The sequence below is a fragment of the Poecilia formosa genome, unplaced genomic scaffold, assembly GCF_000485575.1.
Source record: "Poecilia formosa unplaced genomic scaffold, Poecilia_formosa-5.1.2 Scaffold1, whole genome shotgun sequence".
NCBI classification, from domain to species: Eukaryota; Metazoa; Chordata; class Actinopteri; order Cyprinodontiformes; family Poeciliidae; genus Poecilia; species Poecilia formosa.
The window spans coordinates 6,107,952-6,124,636 of NW_006799940.1; the positions used below are offsets into that span (position 1 = coordinate 6,107,952).

At 39.9% G+C, this 16,685-nt stretch overlaps 1 protein-coding gene across 1 annotated transcript in view; it reads left to right on the forward strand.

Moving 5' to 3' along the window:
* utrn (utrophin) overlaps positions 1 to 16,685 on the forward strand; it is a 168,055-nt gene that overhangs the window by 42,234 nt on the left and 109,136 nt on the right. The window contains exons 43-54 of the mRNA XM_016662912.1: positions 734 to 884; positions 1,716 to 1,891; positions 2,165 to 2,300; positions 3,179 to 3,328; positions 3,421 to 3,573; positions 3,660 to 3,761; positions 3,916 to 4,036; positions 5,051 to 5,268; positions 6,147 to 6,264; positions 6,372 to 6,577; positions 7,673 to 7,821; positions 7,930 to 8,119. Of these exons, the coding sequence (XP_016518398.1) occupies positions 734 to 884; positions 1,716 to 1,891; positions 2,165 to 2,300; positions 3,179 to 3,328; positions 3,421 to 3,573; positions 3,660 to 3,761; positions 3,916 to 4,036; positions 5,051 to 5,268; positions 6,147 to 6,264; positions 6,372 to 6,577; positions 7,673 to 7,821; positions 7,930 to 8,119 (1,870 nt within the window). The remainder of the gene's footprint in view (positions 1 to 733; positions 885 to 1,715; positions 1,892 to 2,164; positions 2,301 to 3,178; positions 3,329 to 3,420; positions 3,574 to 3,659; positions 3,762 to 3,915; positions 4,037 to 5,050; positions 5,269 to 6,146; positions 6,265 to 6,371; positions 6,578 to 7,672; positions 7,822 to 7,929; positions 8,120 to 16,685) is intronic.

Here is a 16,685-nt window from a genome sequence, read left to right on the forward strand (position 1 = left end):
TTCTGTTTTCCAGTAATCATCCTTCTGGTCTATAATTCAACATTTTGCAACACTGCAGTGAGCTTTTTGTTGGTTTCAGGGCTTCTTGAGTGTAATAAATTTCTTTAATAGAAATCAAATAATCTGTTTTCCGACGGGTGAACAGGATTTAATTCTTAGAGGGCATAACAATTTTACAGACTCATGGGAAGCTGTGAAACCTGAAAAGCTAACAAAATGTAGGGGCGATAATTGAAAAGCGTAAAATATTAATCAGAAAAGGAAATAATTCCCACTTTCTCCCCACCAGCTAAAGACTTAAATTTAACCTTTTGTGTAGACAAGTATTTTCTTTTTTTTAGTGAGGGACTTCTATATGATATAATTATATTTGCTGAAACCAGCATGTTATTGACATACTTATGCGCTTCTGTTCCATTGTTTTAAGAGACTAATAAATGAGCTGATTAAAGAAACTTTCTGAACAGAATCAATGCAAGGACGACTTCTGGAGATTAATTGTAGCAAGCTGGGGGAAAAACATGGATTGTGCAAACTGGGAGCATTGCCAGAATAATTTTGTTGAATTTTCTGTCTGGAAGTTTCTTTTTTTGTTCATTTGGGCTTAGATTTGCACAAAGCTGCTGTTGTTTTGACTTTAATTCCACAGGAGTCCCTCTTGCTGATGCTGTGCTACTCCCAATACTGAGGATCACAAGGCAAAACTATGTCTGTCTCTGATTTTGGCTTATAGGAGTTTTGACCGTGCCATTGAGGAGTGGGGGCGCTTTCACTGTGACTTGAAGGATCTGAGTCAATGGCTGACTGAAGCTGAGATACTGCTGTCCGAAAGCGTCGGCCCTGATGGGCAGCTCGACCTCGGATATGCACGGCAACACCAGGAGGTCAGTGAGGGGCCCTGTGAGGTTTATAGCTTGTATATATTTTTCAAATGTGGAGAATTTCTTCCATCCAGGAAACAAAATGTTTAATTGTCTTGGCATATTTATATTTTTTTTTAGTAAAGAATGTTTTTACAATATCTAAACTTTTTACACTATGAGCAAGTTTATAAGTTCAAAGCAGGACAATTACATTCCCAGAATGACAATATAATATGTTTGAGATAAAGCCAACTTGATATTTTATATTAAACAGAGGAAAATTGCATTTCTTTCCCTGAGGGAAAAACCAAATTCCACCCTGAACTTCATAAAATCACTTTTATGAAATGAAATGAGAAATGAGAAAAGCCAAGAATAAGATGAGAAGGGACCTTTAATTTGGCTTTGTTTGATCACTTAAGTGCTATTTTCATTTCTGCTAGAAATTAAATCCTCTAAAGCCGCTGCGTTATCGCTGGCAGCACCTCCACCTCTACCGCCTTTATCAGTGAGATTTGCAGCACTTGAGCTGTGCTCAATCCGTCTGGATTCTTTATATATTTTAACATATATGAGAAGGAGGATCAGGAGGAAAGGAAGTGAAATATCTTAACAGCTGACTCGCTGTACAATCACTCACCTTGCTTTATGGGTCTATCTTGGATCGTTAAATCTGTCCAGGTGGGAGGTGGAGATTTGGCAGCTCAAATCTGAACGTGCTTCAAATCATGCCAGCATGTCGATAACAGATTTACTTTGAAAGATGTACTTAAACTCAGGATTTAGTAGGAGCTTCATAAGATTACTCTGTTTCAATGAAACCCCGTTCTCGTCGTCTGTTTCTTTTCTAAGGAGCTGGAAGAAGGACTTTCCAGTCATCAGCCAGTCCTTACTGGACTGACTCGCACTGGGGAGCAGATAATCGGGCAGCTTTCACCTCCAGATGGGCCTCTACTGGAAGAGAAGCTGGAAACTCTGGTGCAGCGCTGGAGAGCCGTCAAACGTCAGGTCTTAGACAGACAGCGCAGGTATGAAGGGTGCAGTGCAAAATAAACAGGATGTAGTAACATTTACAAATCACTCAACATCGTGATTTTAATGTGCAATGAAATCCAGCTTCATGCTCAAGGTTCATTAAGAGGGAACTGTCTCAGTCTTTTCTAGGTCAACGCCATCACTATTGGCAATCAGTTTAGAACTACAAATTAAATGCAATATTTTTTCTTTTTTTGATAAATCATGCAGCCTGGAGGAAGTGTAGATCCTATTACGGGTGAATAGTAATTGTGTGTGTGTTTTAGGCTGACTGGAGAGGATCCAGCCCTGTTAGACCTGGTGAGGAGATATGAGCATCTTGCTGTGTGGCTGGAGCAGGCGGAAAACGCTGCCAGCTCCCTGCCAGTCTCAGCCACTGACGAAAACCTGAAAGAGCTCAAGGTACAGTTATTTACATCCAGAAAGCATCCACATGCCTTGGAGACTTTTAAAAATTTTGTGGCCTTGCAACCCAAAACTATTTTTGAAATAATGACGAGTGGATGTGAAGGTGGATGGAGCTAAACAAAGAGCAATTATAAAGAGAACCTTTTGGCGAATGTGGCACAGTTTCCAAATATGGATCATGAATCGAAATTCAGTTGAGAACCTGGGACAAAATTTTGAAATGTATGTCCATGATGCATACATTCAAGATTTAATTACTGTGTTTGGAAAGTTGACTAGATTTGAGGTATGTCTACGCATGTGCAAAGGTCGGAAAGAAATGGCCCAAAAACTTTGCAGGTGATTTGAAGCTAAATTTAGTTCTGGAAATTATGAAATCAATTTTAAAGCCCAGGATTCCTGACATCCACGTCACAATTTTGTGCTGCTTTGTTTTGGTTTATCACATTAAACCCCAATAAAATGCACTAAAGTTTTTATGTCAAAAGCTGATAAAATGTGGAGAAGTTCAAAGAGTATATATCCGTTGCTAGACGTTAACCATGTTTACTTAGATTATTTTGCATTTTCCATTTTATATTTTTCCTTTAACTCAAAACAAACCGAGATGGATCCTATTTCTCTTCTTGAGCAAAACAGTTTTGAAAGAACTAGCGACGCCATTGTCATTTATTTTTCTTCTCTCTGGTGAGAAAACATTTTCAAGCCAAACATTTTTCCAGGAGAGACACTGAAAGCTGCAGTGATTGAAACTACCTTGCACATCATTGCATTTGGATTTCCCAGATTTTTTTTTTCTTTTTCTTCTTCCTAACCTGTAGTTTTTGTTTTAATGAAGGATGAGTTCCTCTGTTTTTTTTTTTTTTTTGCAGGCTCTTGCTGTGGAAATGGATGCTCAGAATGAACGCCTTGGTTGGCTAAACAAACACGCTCCCCAGATCTTGGCCAGCCCCAGTGTGAGCCTTCAAAGCAGAGACCATCATGTTGGAAAACTCAGAGCCATCAATCTCAAATGGAGCAAGGTGAAATTAAAGAAGTTGCAATTTAACTTGGATTCACTCTTCAGACTTTTTTTTTTCATCTGATATTGCCTATAATATTTTATTCTTGACAGGTGACCCATGACTTGCTGGATAAGGTGGGGGAGGTGGAGACAAACCTGCAGAGTCACACTCTGTTCCAGGACAGAATGGCCAAGCTGACGGACTGGGTCATCATCACAAACCAGACAATTGTGACAAGAGGACTAAATCCTGTCCAGGCTCAGGTAGTTTTTCCAAGTTCATGTCATAGGAGGCAGCATGCATGAATGTTCAGACGGCAGTTTTAGTTTTCGTTTTTATTCATTTGCAGGCTCTCGAGGTCTCCATGAAAGACAGGAAGAAGGACCTGGAGGACTTACTGGCTCATTCTATCGAGCTGCAGAAACATCAGCAGCTGTCGCCTCAGGAAAAGGTCCCTGATTCTATGATAATATGCTTTGATAAAGGACGTATTGAATTTAATTACACCATATTGCTCTATTAAAGCGACACAGTTCTACCAGGAGGTAATTTATTCTAATTTCTGTGCTAAAACATTAATTTTAACATTTGTGGCCTTTTCTCAGGGTAAAGTAGAGCAGCTGGCTGCTGACTGGAAAGCCCTGGATGGCCATTTAAGGGAATCTCTTCAGGTTCCCGTCTCTCCATGGACACATCAGCAACATGTTGTCCAGCACCAACAGCTTGGTAAGAAACAACAGGGAATGAGTTCTTCTGTTTCTAATGAAGCGGATCGGATAAAAGTGAATTGTTAAAAAAAAAAAAAATCTCACAATTGATTCCTTCTGTTTTATGAATTGTATCTGATTAACCATTTTTTGAGTTTAGTTTTACTGCTGGCATCCCAGACTCATTAGTTCCAGACCTGCAAAATCAAGAAATGATAATAATGAAGTAAGGCAAGAAACAAAATCATTGGCAGCTATCAGTCTAGAAAGGGTTAAAAAAGCAAGGTAATTGGGCTTCAACAATAAGATGAATGACGAAAACTTACACTAGAGGTAAAACTTCCTGTTGCTGTCAAAATTATTGCAAAAAGACATCAGCATCTCTTGAGGTTACAAAATAACCCAGAAACCACAGGTCTCAGTTACCTCAGTTAAGGTCAATGCTGATGACTGAATAATAATGACAAAAGTGACTATGCTGTTTTCAAAACAGACATCTTGCTGATTCCTTAGACTTTTGGGAAAATAATGTGAAAAAAGAAAGAAATGAAGCTTTTTTGTAAAGCGTGTTTCATTGGTTGCAAACTTATTCAGCATTTCAGAAAAGAACATCATCCTACCAATCAAACATGGTGCAGCTACTTTGAAGTCTGGGACTGATTTGTTGCTGTTGGAAAATGACCTCGGCAAAGTTTGATATTCCTTTAATTAGACAAAGAAAATTAATGACATTTTTGGTAGTCATTAACAGTAATAAATGTGTCTCTAAACCAGCAGTTTTAGGATTAAATTAGCATTTTCTTGGAGACTTGTTTTATCTAGAACATTGCTGTGGGGATAATCATATGCAAGCAACATTATGAAAACCATGTTTGAAGTCTCATTCATCCTGATTCATTATTAAACTTTTCTTGAAGCTATTTTAAAACATCAACAGAATATTGAAAATATTCCTTTCATTTCTTATTTTGCAGCCAGCTCTTTTAGCATTGCACAGCATTTTTCTCTTTGACCCTTCTTTGCACTTGTTCAGTGTCTTCGGTGCCCTCGGCTGTTCACATGGCCAGCTTGGCGAGTGAGGACTCCCGTCTTCGGGGCCCGTACTCGGCGGACACTGTGGCCCCCACTGATTTGAACAAACGTGCCACAGAAATGGCCGACTGGCTTCTTCTCATCACTCAGATGCTTAAATCTAACATCGTCACTGTAGGAGACACAAAAGAGATCAGGACGACTATAGGACGCCTTCAGGTGAGTGAACAGAGGATGATGCAGTTAATATGCAGATAATGTTGGCTGTTTTTTTTTTTTTTTAATTTATGATCATTTACCATTAAATCTTTGAAGCACATTTGATCGTCACCAATTATGACTTGATTTAAAAGAGAACGCCTTGAGTTGAGAAGACGATAAAAAGTCAGCTCATGTTTTCCTCATTCAGTGGCTGCGCTCTCGTCTTCGCTGACGCTCATTAAACAGATTGTGCTGCCTCTAATTGTATTCATATTCTACCATTTGCAGTAGATGTAGCATGACATCTTCGCACTCTGTGTTGCTTTGTTAATCGGGCCCTGAACTAGACAATGTTGTGGGAAGAATTAAATCTGGTGACAAGCTCTCCAAGTTTTTTGGTTTAAGATGAGGAAATCTGCTGGAATAGCAAAAATCATATCTTAGAAATGAGGTTTTATAATTTGAACTGCACAGAACAAAATTATGGCTTTTCAAATTTGCAGATGATGTTCATAGTGAAAACACTGCATATATAAGATTTTTAAAAGTCAGTGCAACATATCAGTGTTTATTTAAGGGAGACATTGAGTGTCATTGAGTTAAATTAAAAAGTACACTGCATTGCAAAATATATTTATACCCCTTATTTAGTTACTTACATTCTTTAAAATGATAGATCAATAAAACATATAGCAGAGTTAATGGTCTCCTTGCCTAACTTGATTGTTTAAATAACTACTGAATGTTCAGGTTTGATCAGAGTGAAGGGAGTTAAATACAAATGCATGGCACAATGCATAGAAAACTCAAAGGCCATGTATAAGTTCCTTAAATTATCAACTTTTTTTTTAGCAATAAAATACAAGCTCTCATGTCTTTGTTTTGTCCTCTTCCAGGTGACAAAAAGTGACCTGGAGCAGCGTCACTCCGAGCTGGAAGACATCTTCACCTTGGCACAGAACATTAAAAACAAAACCTCAAACGTTGATGTCCGCACCTCCATTTCTGAAAAATGTACGCGCGGACCACAATGTGGTTTCAAAACGCATATAACACATTAGGCTTATACATCAGTTTGTCAGCATCACTTTTTTTTTTTTTGTTCGTTTGCCTGACTGTAGTGGAGAAAGTGCGCAGCCAGTGGGACAGCACTCAGCATGGCATTGAAGCCCGACTTCAGCAGCTGGAAGACATGACTGTCCACAGCAATCAGTGGGAGGAGAAAAGGAAGGAGGTGAAAGCCCTTATTGCTCATAACGAAGGACTCTTCCACAACCTTCTGCAGCGGGCCAAAGATCCCTTGACTAAACAGCTCGAGGAGTCCAAGGTTAGGGCAGATTTCCGCTTCTCTAACCCGTTATGTCTGTAATTCCTGAGGTCATTTACTTTGAAGCTTTGTCCTTGTCAGTACGGTAGACTAGACATCTACTCCAGGGTATTTTTCCCAATGGACTGGAGCAAAACTTGACTCTTATTAGATGGCTTTTGAGCAGCAGCCTAAGTTGGGAGTGAATAAATCCCTCCTTTGAAGTTTCACTTTGATCCTTAATAACATTCATACACCTACATAATCTTAACTGAGTTTCTTTAAATGAGTCCTGACTCGGATGTTTTGAGAACTAAACACTAGGGGGCGTCTAAGTTTAAGATAACACAGCTTGCTTTTTGAAAGCTTACCCCTCTGGGCTAATGTAGCTGGGATGAGTAATTGTCTATTTAAAGTCGAAAGAACAGAAGCCCCCCAGTCATATAGGCATGACTTATTTCCTAATTCTAAATTGAGGTCTTATATAATGTGACTGGTTGAACAAACAGTCAGAAAACTGAGGAGCAGAACAATTAAGTTAAAGTTTTATTTGGCTTTGAGATTTTAGCCAAAGCAGTTCAGGAAAGGAGGAATGTTGCATAAAAATACGCAAAGTTTTTTTCACTTTCTGGAAAATGTTATTTAATTTAGGTATAACATAGTATGGATAAACATGTACAAGGAAAGCATGGACAAAATATTCCCAGTCTTCATTCCTTGTCCTAATGTCAACATAAGTATCTGACTTTCTAAAGAATATTTCTCCAATCAATGTGTTGCTGCCTTTTGGGTAAAAGATGCAGTGTATTTATTAATGCATCTTTCAATCTGTCCATCCATGCAGCCATTTGTTTGTCGTCTCATCATTTATTCATTGTTAGTCTGTTGGCCATTCGATCTATCCACCTGCATCTCAGCCCATGTTTTCATGCAGCAGTCTGTAAATTTTCACAGTCAGTTCAACTGAGAACACCAGAAATCTAAATCTGTGCAGAAACTTTCTAAAAGATTACAAAAAATAATTAAGCCAACTTTGTGCCGCATTAGAAGTCCTTCCAGATGGATTTTTGAGAATCAGTGAATCTCATGTAGTGTATTTTGCATTATGTTTTCCAGGAGTTTTCCCAAGCCCTGGGCCAAGACCAAATCGCAGCCTTCAACGAGCTTTCCAACCACCTTTTACGAGAGTATTCCTCCGATGACACCAGGAGAATCAAAGAGGTCGCAGACAAACAGAACGTGGCCTGGAACAGCCTCAGCAAGAGGTAAATCACCCGTTTGCCTCCCTGTATGTTAATGCGCAGGCTTTATTGTTAATTTGGGTTTCTTGTCTCACATTGTTGCACATTTGACGGGTTTGTGTTGGTTTGCAGGGCAAATGACCGTCGTGCTCAGTTGGACAGCGAGCTGAAGGAGGTCCAGGTGTCTCTAAAGGAGCTGGAGTCCTTCCTCAGGTGGCTGCAGGAGGCCGAGACGACAGTCACCGTCCTGTCCGACGCCTCCCAGAGGGAAGACGTGTCCCAGGATTCTGCCAACGTGAAGGAGCTGAGGCGACAACTGGAGGTAGGGCTGGAAATGGAAAAGGAAACCAGCGTGTGTGTCTAATTCATGCACAGGTGCTAGCCTATTATCTCAGTGTCACCCTTCATTAACGTAGCCCTCACCAGCTGAACTGATGCTGCGGTGTGTGTGTGTGGATGAGCACATCTGTGTGCTCGCTGCTGGTTAAAAGTGTGTGAATGAGAGGGCATGCAGAGGGCGCGTGAACGCTTGTATGCATTGAATGTGGCTCATTGATCCTCTTGTTCTGTGCCGCTTAGGTATTCAGGTTGTGTGTATTTTCTCCTTCTTTCATTTGCTTTGTCATTTACCCAGACCTTCCCTTTGGGATCATTTGACACCCATCATCTTATGCTTTATGTATCAGTATAACCTCAGAGTCCCAGTTACCTGCCTCCGCATTTATAATAGCTACAAATCTTTCTACATCCTTCCATATTTGATATATTGCTCTGGAAAAGCGGATTCTTTTTTTTTTTTTTTCCCTCAACTCCTTGGGGTTTTATTTTGCGTTTTATTTGGCACTGTGGATAAACTTAATATCACACTCCTTTTTTTTTTAGAACTAAAAATAAAGCAATATTATTCAGTTGCGTCAAAATGTTCAGTCGCTCCTTTGAAGCACTAAATAACAAATCGCCTCACTGATCTGATTTTCCTTTGTATCAAGCACAGGTTCTATTTTGCACGCATCAGAAGCACGACACAAAAGTTATTTTACCAATCGTACCCCATCACACTGATATTTGTGCTGACTTGATTCTAGTAGATTATCATTTCAAAAATCGGAAGAACGCCCAACTAATTTGCTGCAGCTATGTTCAAGGGTCAGTATTTGTGCAAAACTTCTTAATAAAGCAACTGAATTGAAGGTTAAACTTAAGGAAAACCTTGGCACACAGCAGTTAGTGGGTATTATAGAGCTGATTAAAACCCACAGGTTCTTTTTGTTTCATTAACAGACCCTGTCGACTTTGATGGATGGTTCTCACCCACTGAAGCTGGGTTAATGAAACAGAGACAGATGTTAAACTTCAGTCTCGGTGCACCAACTCTGAGTTAAAGGCTCTGCTGTGATTTAATGTTTAGTTAACTCTAAGACTTGACTTTCGCTTGCATTCTGACGACTGTTTTCATATTAAACGTGCACAGAAAAGCGCTGAGGGCAGCAGTATTTGTTTTCTTGCCCAGCAGTTTTTTTTGTTTTTGTTTTTTTTTTACAAATGAAACGTAAGCACATATGTACTTTGCAAAGCAGCTGTAGTAAATGCGAGGATTTTTTTATGGATTTATTACAAATCTCTTTTCTTGGTTTCACTGTGAACTATTGAGTCCAGATTTTTTTCAAATGGAAAGCTTGAATTGAGGTATATTTGACTTCATACCCATATTGAAATAAAGAGCTCTTTAAACACTGTAAAAAGTAATTTCAGGCATTTTTTATTTTTGTTATCCCACGATCTATTGATTATGTTGATTTGTCACAATAGCCCTAAACTAATGGATTGCATTTTACCAGTTTCACAGTATTTACCGTTGGATTGTGATATTAAATCACATAACTCACTTATGAATGCCTTTGTAAATGCTGCAGTCCTCATTTTTTTTAATAACTATTGATATTTTGCCCTGGCTGAAGTTTATAAAGGTCAGCTTTGGTTTGCTGCTTCAGAAAAGGTGTTTTCCTTCTTTATCAACCCAGAATTTTACCTTGAGCATCATAATATTTTATGGCTAGTGTTTTAGCTGCTTACTGCTCATCTCTCTGAGGATAGCTGGGGATATTTGAGCTTCATGATCTGAGAACAGTAGATGTCACGTTGCAGTTTCTTGTACATATTTAATGTAAAGTGTAAAACTTAGATTGTTTGGGGAAAAAAATACATCTAACTCTCCAATTTGAGTCTTATCAGGAAAAACAACAATTTCTTGCAACTATCCATCACGTGTTGGCACATTAAGTAATTACCTGAAAATGAATGGCATCATAAACCCCCAGCTCATGTGATTTTTCATTATCCAGAGCTGGCATGTGCTGTAAACTCCATCATGGTGCTCGTATACAGCTGCCGTTGAAGGTATTGCAATCATAGCCTCAGGCAGAAAAGTGCAAACGGGTACACAGCTTGAAGAGATGATTTTTATCAAGTTTGACATCTATGTGTTTGGCTGGGGGTGTTGTTATGGGTGACTGAGCTGTTTGTTCATCGACCAGATGAACCATAGTCTTCTTGAAATGTCCAGCTACAGCCTGGTTGGGCCAGTAGCATTTCGACAGAACTTGCAATATATTTAGTCACCTAATGTAATTCCTTGTGAAGCAGCCAAATCAGTGATGTTTTTGTGGGTTAACCTTGTTTAAACAGAGCGAGCTTATCGTCTAGCCTCTCAGCGTGCGAGTGCACACAAGTCTTTATTTCTGTTATTTGGATACAGGCCTTCCAGGGAATATAGTGCTTTACTTGGCGTAATCCAGCAGTTGTCTGTGACATTCAGTTTGTGCTTGTTTTATAATGCAGGAGTTGTAATTACATTGAAGAGTCTATGTCAAGCCTGCTCATCCTCACTTCAAATAAGTTGTTCTCGTTCTCTCGTTGAAAGGGAGAAGAGTTTTTTTTTTTCCCCCCCACTAATTCTTCAAAACAAAAATCAATTAGGCTCATAGAAACTGGAACTGAACAATTTGCTGCATTGCAGTATTAATATGTGCAATATTGTAAAAGACTGGTTTGATGCAATATTTGGTATGCTGTAATATTTTAGATGCTATATATGCTCTGACCGGATATAGATCTACATCTCCAATAATGATCAAAGTTGGTATAGATTGGAGAGGATGTTGTGATGATGGGAAAACAGTAGAGGGAAAGGCGGGTTAGTGGGAATCGATGTCGTTATTATCTCCACATTCATAGCAACAGTATTGCAAAGTCATGCTTCCTTACTATTGTGCAAATGAGGACTCTGTGTCTGCGTAATTAAGTTAATTTTACATGTATGTAAGCTTCAGCTTTGCTATTTTTGTCTGTCCCTCTCCATATCATCTCCCCACTACTTGTAGACTTCCAGCTGAATAAATTATGATTTAAAGTCTTTCCTCGTTGTTAATTCACCCGTCTTTTAACCCGTCACCTCTGATTTTCTCCAACTAATTCATTTATTTCCGTGTATATTCTCAACTAAGCTTTGTCTAAACACACAACAGCATGTAAACATTCAAGATAAGTTACTTGTCAGCTATTTTCCTGCTTCAATACACTCTTTATTTTCAATTATGTGGACAAACACTTGCAGTCCCTGAATGTATTGATATTGTGATGGGGTTCTCGCATTTGCTTTGTTTTGATTTGAAACCATTTCCGCAATCGCTCCTTCGAGGCGTCACAAACCAAAGCTCACAGACTGTAAATAGCCTTTCACAACAATAATGTTGGTCTTTACTAGTTCCATTTCAATTTTTATATTTGTTTTCCAGTTCAGATTGGATTAAAGTTTTTAAGTTGCTCATTGTTGAAAAAGGGCAGCTTGTATCCATAGCCAGTAAATTAAAAGCCTTGTAAGTGAAGAATATTTTTTTTACCGTTTTGGCAACGCAAAGCATGCCATTCAAACTGTAAAGTAGAGATACAGAGATCAGGTTTTCAATTTTGTTTGATAGGGAAAACAATCTGACTCTCTAAAAAGAAAAATTGAAATTGTGGAGTTATAGAACAAGTGCATGAGACGTGCTGCAGGGTTTTATTGATGGTGGCAACAAAAAATGAAAAAAATCCATAATTATCTCAAAAACCTTAATCTGTTTAACTAAAAAAAAGAAATACTATGAAGTATATCCTGTTGGGTGATGTTTGATTAAAAACAAAAAGTGGAAAATGTTAGTTTTTTATAAATTTTTAGGATCAAAAGTCATTTACTCAGTTTTTGAACTGCTGTTTGCTGATTAGAGCAGATGAAATTATCCAGATTTATTCTGAATCATCTTGTTTGTTGAGTTCATTTGGCGTAGACATTTTCAGATCGTCATCTCTGTATTCGTGACTCCGACTGGAGTTTTTGTGAACGTGTGTGCCGTACGACTGCCAACAAAGGAAATGAAAGGAACCAATACTTCCAGGAAAGCTGGATGTCTGAAGCAGCCCCTCCTGCTTTGGAACTCTATTGTGTGTTTGCATCTCATTTATTCTCGCTCCATCTATCCTCTTTCACTTTAATCTCCTTGTCTCTTGTTTATTGATCTGTTCATTGCCTTTCCGTAATGTCATCCTCTCTTCATGGCAGAGTCATTGTTTTCCTTGCTTCATACCGCTGCGTTTCATGTCTCCGTTTCTCTCTCTCTCTCTCTCTCTCCCCCCGTGTTTCTCTCACTCTCTTCCTCTCTCCAGATCAGAGGCAGTAAAAAGTGAGCCTCATGTGAGCTGTTCGCTCTCGTTGTCCGGTGCAACTCGTGCCTTTTCCTCATCTCTCTCCTCTCCTCCCGTCCTATCCTGGCGTGCCGGGACTTTCTGCTCCTCTCCCTCTTCTCTCCGTCTTCATTTCACTCCTCCTCGCCGTCATTCTCGTCTGACTCGGCAGGGTGCCGTCACAAGTGATTTGTATAATTCTCTCTTCTAGTTCCGCGGTCGGGGTTGCGCGTGTGAATGTCCGCGTGGAGGAGAAAGTGAGTGTCTCGTCTTGTCCGGTTCGCCTCCATCGTGTGTGTGCTGAGCGACGTGTTGGTGTTTATAAAGAGAGAGAAAGAAAAGCTAAGAAAGGAATCTCCTACTGTCTTTTTGTGAGTGTGTATGTGCATGATGAAGCGTGGGATTGCTCTGAGCTGAGCTCACATGTGTGACTGTTTCTTTCTCTGAGTACATGCGTTTTTGTGTGCGTGCACGCATCACGTCGGCTTGGCTGGGGTCTGGTCGCTTGGCTGGGGAGAGGGAGAGGGAGAACAATATGAGTGGGGTTGGGCAGTGCTAGCATGCGGACCAGGAGCAGGCTGCTGCAGACTTGTAGCAGTGTTAAGATGATGGCCATGGTCCGGACCTCCCTCCAGAAAGTGGTGGTCTTCTTACACAGGCTCCAGAGGATGGCCATCTCCTCGCCGCGCTACCAGAAACTCTGCAAGGTACGTGGAGAGACCCAGCTGGAGAAGAACAAAGTCTCTGCTTTTTTTTTTTTTTTTTAACTTCAGATGAAATTTAAGTTTAACTTTGAGTTTCGTGGACGTTTTTTTGTTACTTTCTTGGTGAATATTTCCAAAGTTTATGCAGCTTTTATTGGGGTTGATTTGAGACTCTTGTATTTGGTTTTGATTCCGTTTTTTTTTGTTTTTTTTAATCCTTGCATTTTTGAGATGGTACAACATATTGTTTTATACATGCTTTTAATTTAGACTCACAAATTATAAGCGGACCATTAAATTCTCTTTTATAAACATTCAGCTGTTCACACTGTGAACTGGGATTTAAGTAGAAAAATCAGAGATCATAACAGCTGTTCTTCAGGAGGTTCCTTCTTTTTCAATATTTGGTCTATTTTATTAAGTCAAAATTGTTTTTACACTGCCTGAAATTTTAAACTGTTTTTATTTTATGTCATCTTATTAATTTATTAATGAACATTTTTTTTCTTGGATTTTTTTATGCATGCGGTTAAATTTATGTCTCTCCTTTCCTCCTGTGAATGCAATGATTTGTAAAAAAAAAACAAACAGCAACAACAAAAAAAAAAACTTACTGTTTTTGTTCACCCCGTGCATCATATTATTTGAAGAAGGTAATGGCAGCAGTGGAATGATCGATGTTTGTTTTTCCTTTTTAATTCTAAGTCACTTCTGAGGTGACACGCGTCTAAGCAACACAGATTTATTGTGAAAACCCAACGGAGCGTGAATCAGTTGACTCTCTCTCTGCCCTTTGTCAGCTGTATTGATTTTACCGTAGAGAAAATGACCAGTGATGTGTGCAGTGCTTGATCTTGTTTTGTGTCGCTGTTGATCATCACTGGTCGTTGCTTGTCCTTGCTCTCTCTGCACATTAACAACTTGCTCTTGGATTAAGGGCATCCAGATGTTGAGATTTGGCATTGCTGTGCCAAGAAGGAAAACAGCAGAGTTGAGGATTACTTGGCAGCTTTCAGCATTGCTGATTTGCCTGCTGCTTTTTAAAAAAAAAAAAACATTTCCTCTTTGTTTGCTTGTAAGCTTCTTTGCTTGTTTATGCCAATATGCGAGTGAGAGCTTGTTTGCACACTTTGCTCGGTGTGAAAGCACAATAAGTACTAATTAAACTCTGGACTTGCTCATCTAGCCTCCATTCAGCCCCCTTTAGAGTCAGGCCTACCTGGGTTGTATCCATGCTGGTAGGAGGCATTACTCACTCTGCACCCAATTACCCTCCTCCGAGTTGCATCCGTCACTTGAACGTTGTTTGGCCTTCCCCTCGGGAGGGGGGCTGGTGTAATGCCAGGCTGGTCACACCTCCCTGGGGTGCCCTTACTGGCTGCCAGCCTAGAACAGGAACTTCCTGATGATGGATTTGCATGGGGCTCACAGGGAGCACCCCTGGGTTTGGCCATTTATTCTGTTTTGGGATAGTGCTGATGCCAAGTCTGCATACATGATTGTTTCCCGCCACTGTGTAGTGAGTTTGTCCTTTTTTTTAAAGCCACATACTTATTTGTTATTTGTGATTTTTCTTTATTAAAATCATTCTACAGGTTTACCCCTGGACTTCTTGTTTTCCCTGCTCCTCTCCTTTGGACCATTTGCAAGCCTGCGGCAGGTCTAGTCTATTGGTGAATAGAGCTGCTGAGTGGCATGCCGGTTTCATTTATAGTGAGTCCTGGTGGCTCAGCTCTGTCTCTCTGTGTTGAATCAATGGCTGAGAATTGGCTGAAAGGCCTGCCTCTCTCCAGAGGGGTGTCCTCCTACTCTCATTACTATTGCGTTGCTTCCAACTGTGTGCGCGCGTGTGTGTCTTTAAACAAAGCCCACTTTAGAAGCAGCCCTAAATTAGAGGTACTATGCATTCATCCTTGCTGGTTCCTGCTGTTTCTGTGACACAAGCTCTGGCCTTTGGGCTCCACAGTCTGTGCACCTTTGCTCTTGGCTCACTGCTGGCCCCTGACACATGACTCAGGCATGGGCATAAAGCCCGGCTTTCTGACCCTTCTGTCCTTCAGCTCTGTCAGGATCCTTGGGGTTATTAGCAAGTGTTAGCATTAGCAGTTAGAGCCTCGGGTGCAGGCTGATAACCTCCACTTCCCCCTCTGGTATCTTGGCTCACACTCAAATCAGGAATATTTTCCTTCACGCTCCCTTAGATTCTTTAGTCTGCAGGCATACACACACTCACTGCAAACGTTTGAAGCACATAATCATGCACACTTACCAAGTGAGTCACAGGCAGTGGAATAACATGGAAACTGAGGTCATTTAAACTCGTTTAGGCGGCATTTAGGATCTAGAAAGACAATAAAAGAAAACGAGAATAAGGTTTCAATTCCAATCAACATTTTTTATGCAATTCACAAATGATTGACTGCTTATCGGCAGAAGCTGCGACGTGAAATGGTACTTAAATCACACAAAATGGCTTTTACCGCTAATACTGAGTGGAATATTGTGACGAAATGATGGGAATACAGCACAAAATCTTATCTTGTATCAGCACCCAATATAAGCTTCCTGCCAATCTCTTGTCTGTGTCTATATCATATTAGGTTCTCCTATGTCTAGTAAACCCATTTATTGAGCCAGAGGTTGTGTGCATTGTCTTCAGCAGTGGATTTTGTGCACATACTTCCATTAGTGGCTTTTAGACGGCCTAACCTTATAACGTCTGTGGGGTTTATCATCATGAGCTCTTTATAGCAAGTGGAAATGTCTGCAACTCCCCCTTGTGATGAACAAAGTAAAATAACCAGGCGTATGTGTTGCAGGCAGATGAGGACTATGTTAGCTGTAATTTATATAATATCTTCTGGTGATGTGCAAACATAGAATAGATACCCTTGATTGTCCAACAGTGGGAAGAAGATAAGACTATTAGAATATACATAAAAACAAAATTAAGGATAATAAACTTTATACAAAACATACACAATGTGTATTTGTGCATTAAAAACGGACTATTTTCAATATATGAAAATAAAACTGCTTACAGAGATGTGCAAATATGACTGATTGCCTGTTTCTTGGGTGCAGAGACGACCGTTGGAGATTTGTTTCCATTTTAGTGTCTGAGGTTCGTTCCCTTCTTCTTTGTCGGTACTAAAAGCTGAATTCGATAGGACATTGTGATCTATGTTGCGGCCCGCACTTCCTCAGCAGCATCACTTTAAAGTGATACATGTGAATGTCTCTCAGACTGATTGAACAAAGTCTAAATGACACTTCATCATTAAATCGGCCCCACCTGTGTGTTTTTCTTTGTTTCGGTCATGCAGAATAAAACGAGAGAGACTCGCTGAACTCAAGACAGTGAAGGGTCTGTTCTTACATTTTCCTTGAATTCAACCTGCACTCTCATTTCGTCTTCACCCAAAAACAGCTAGGGGGCAATCCAGCGAGTGGCTTAAGTGAGCA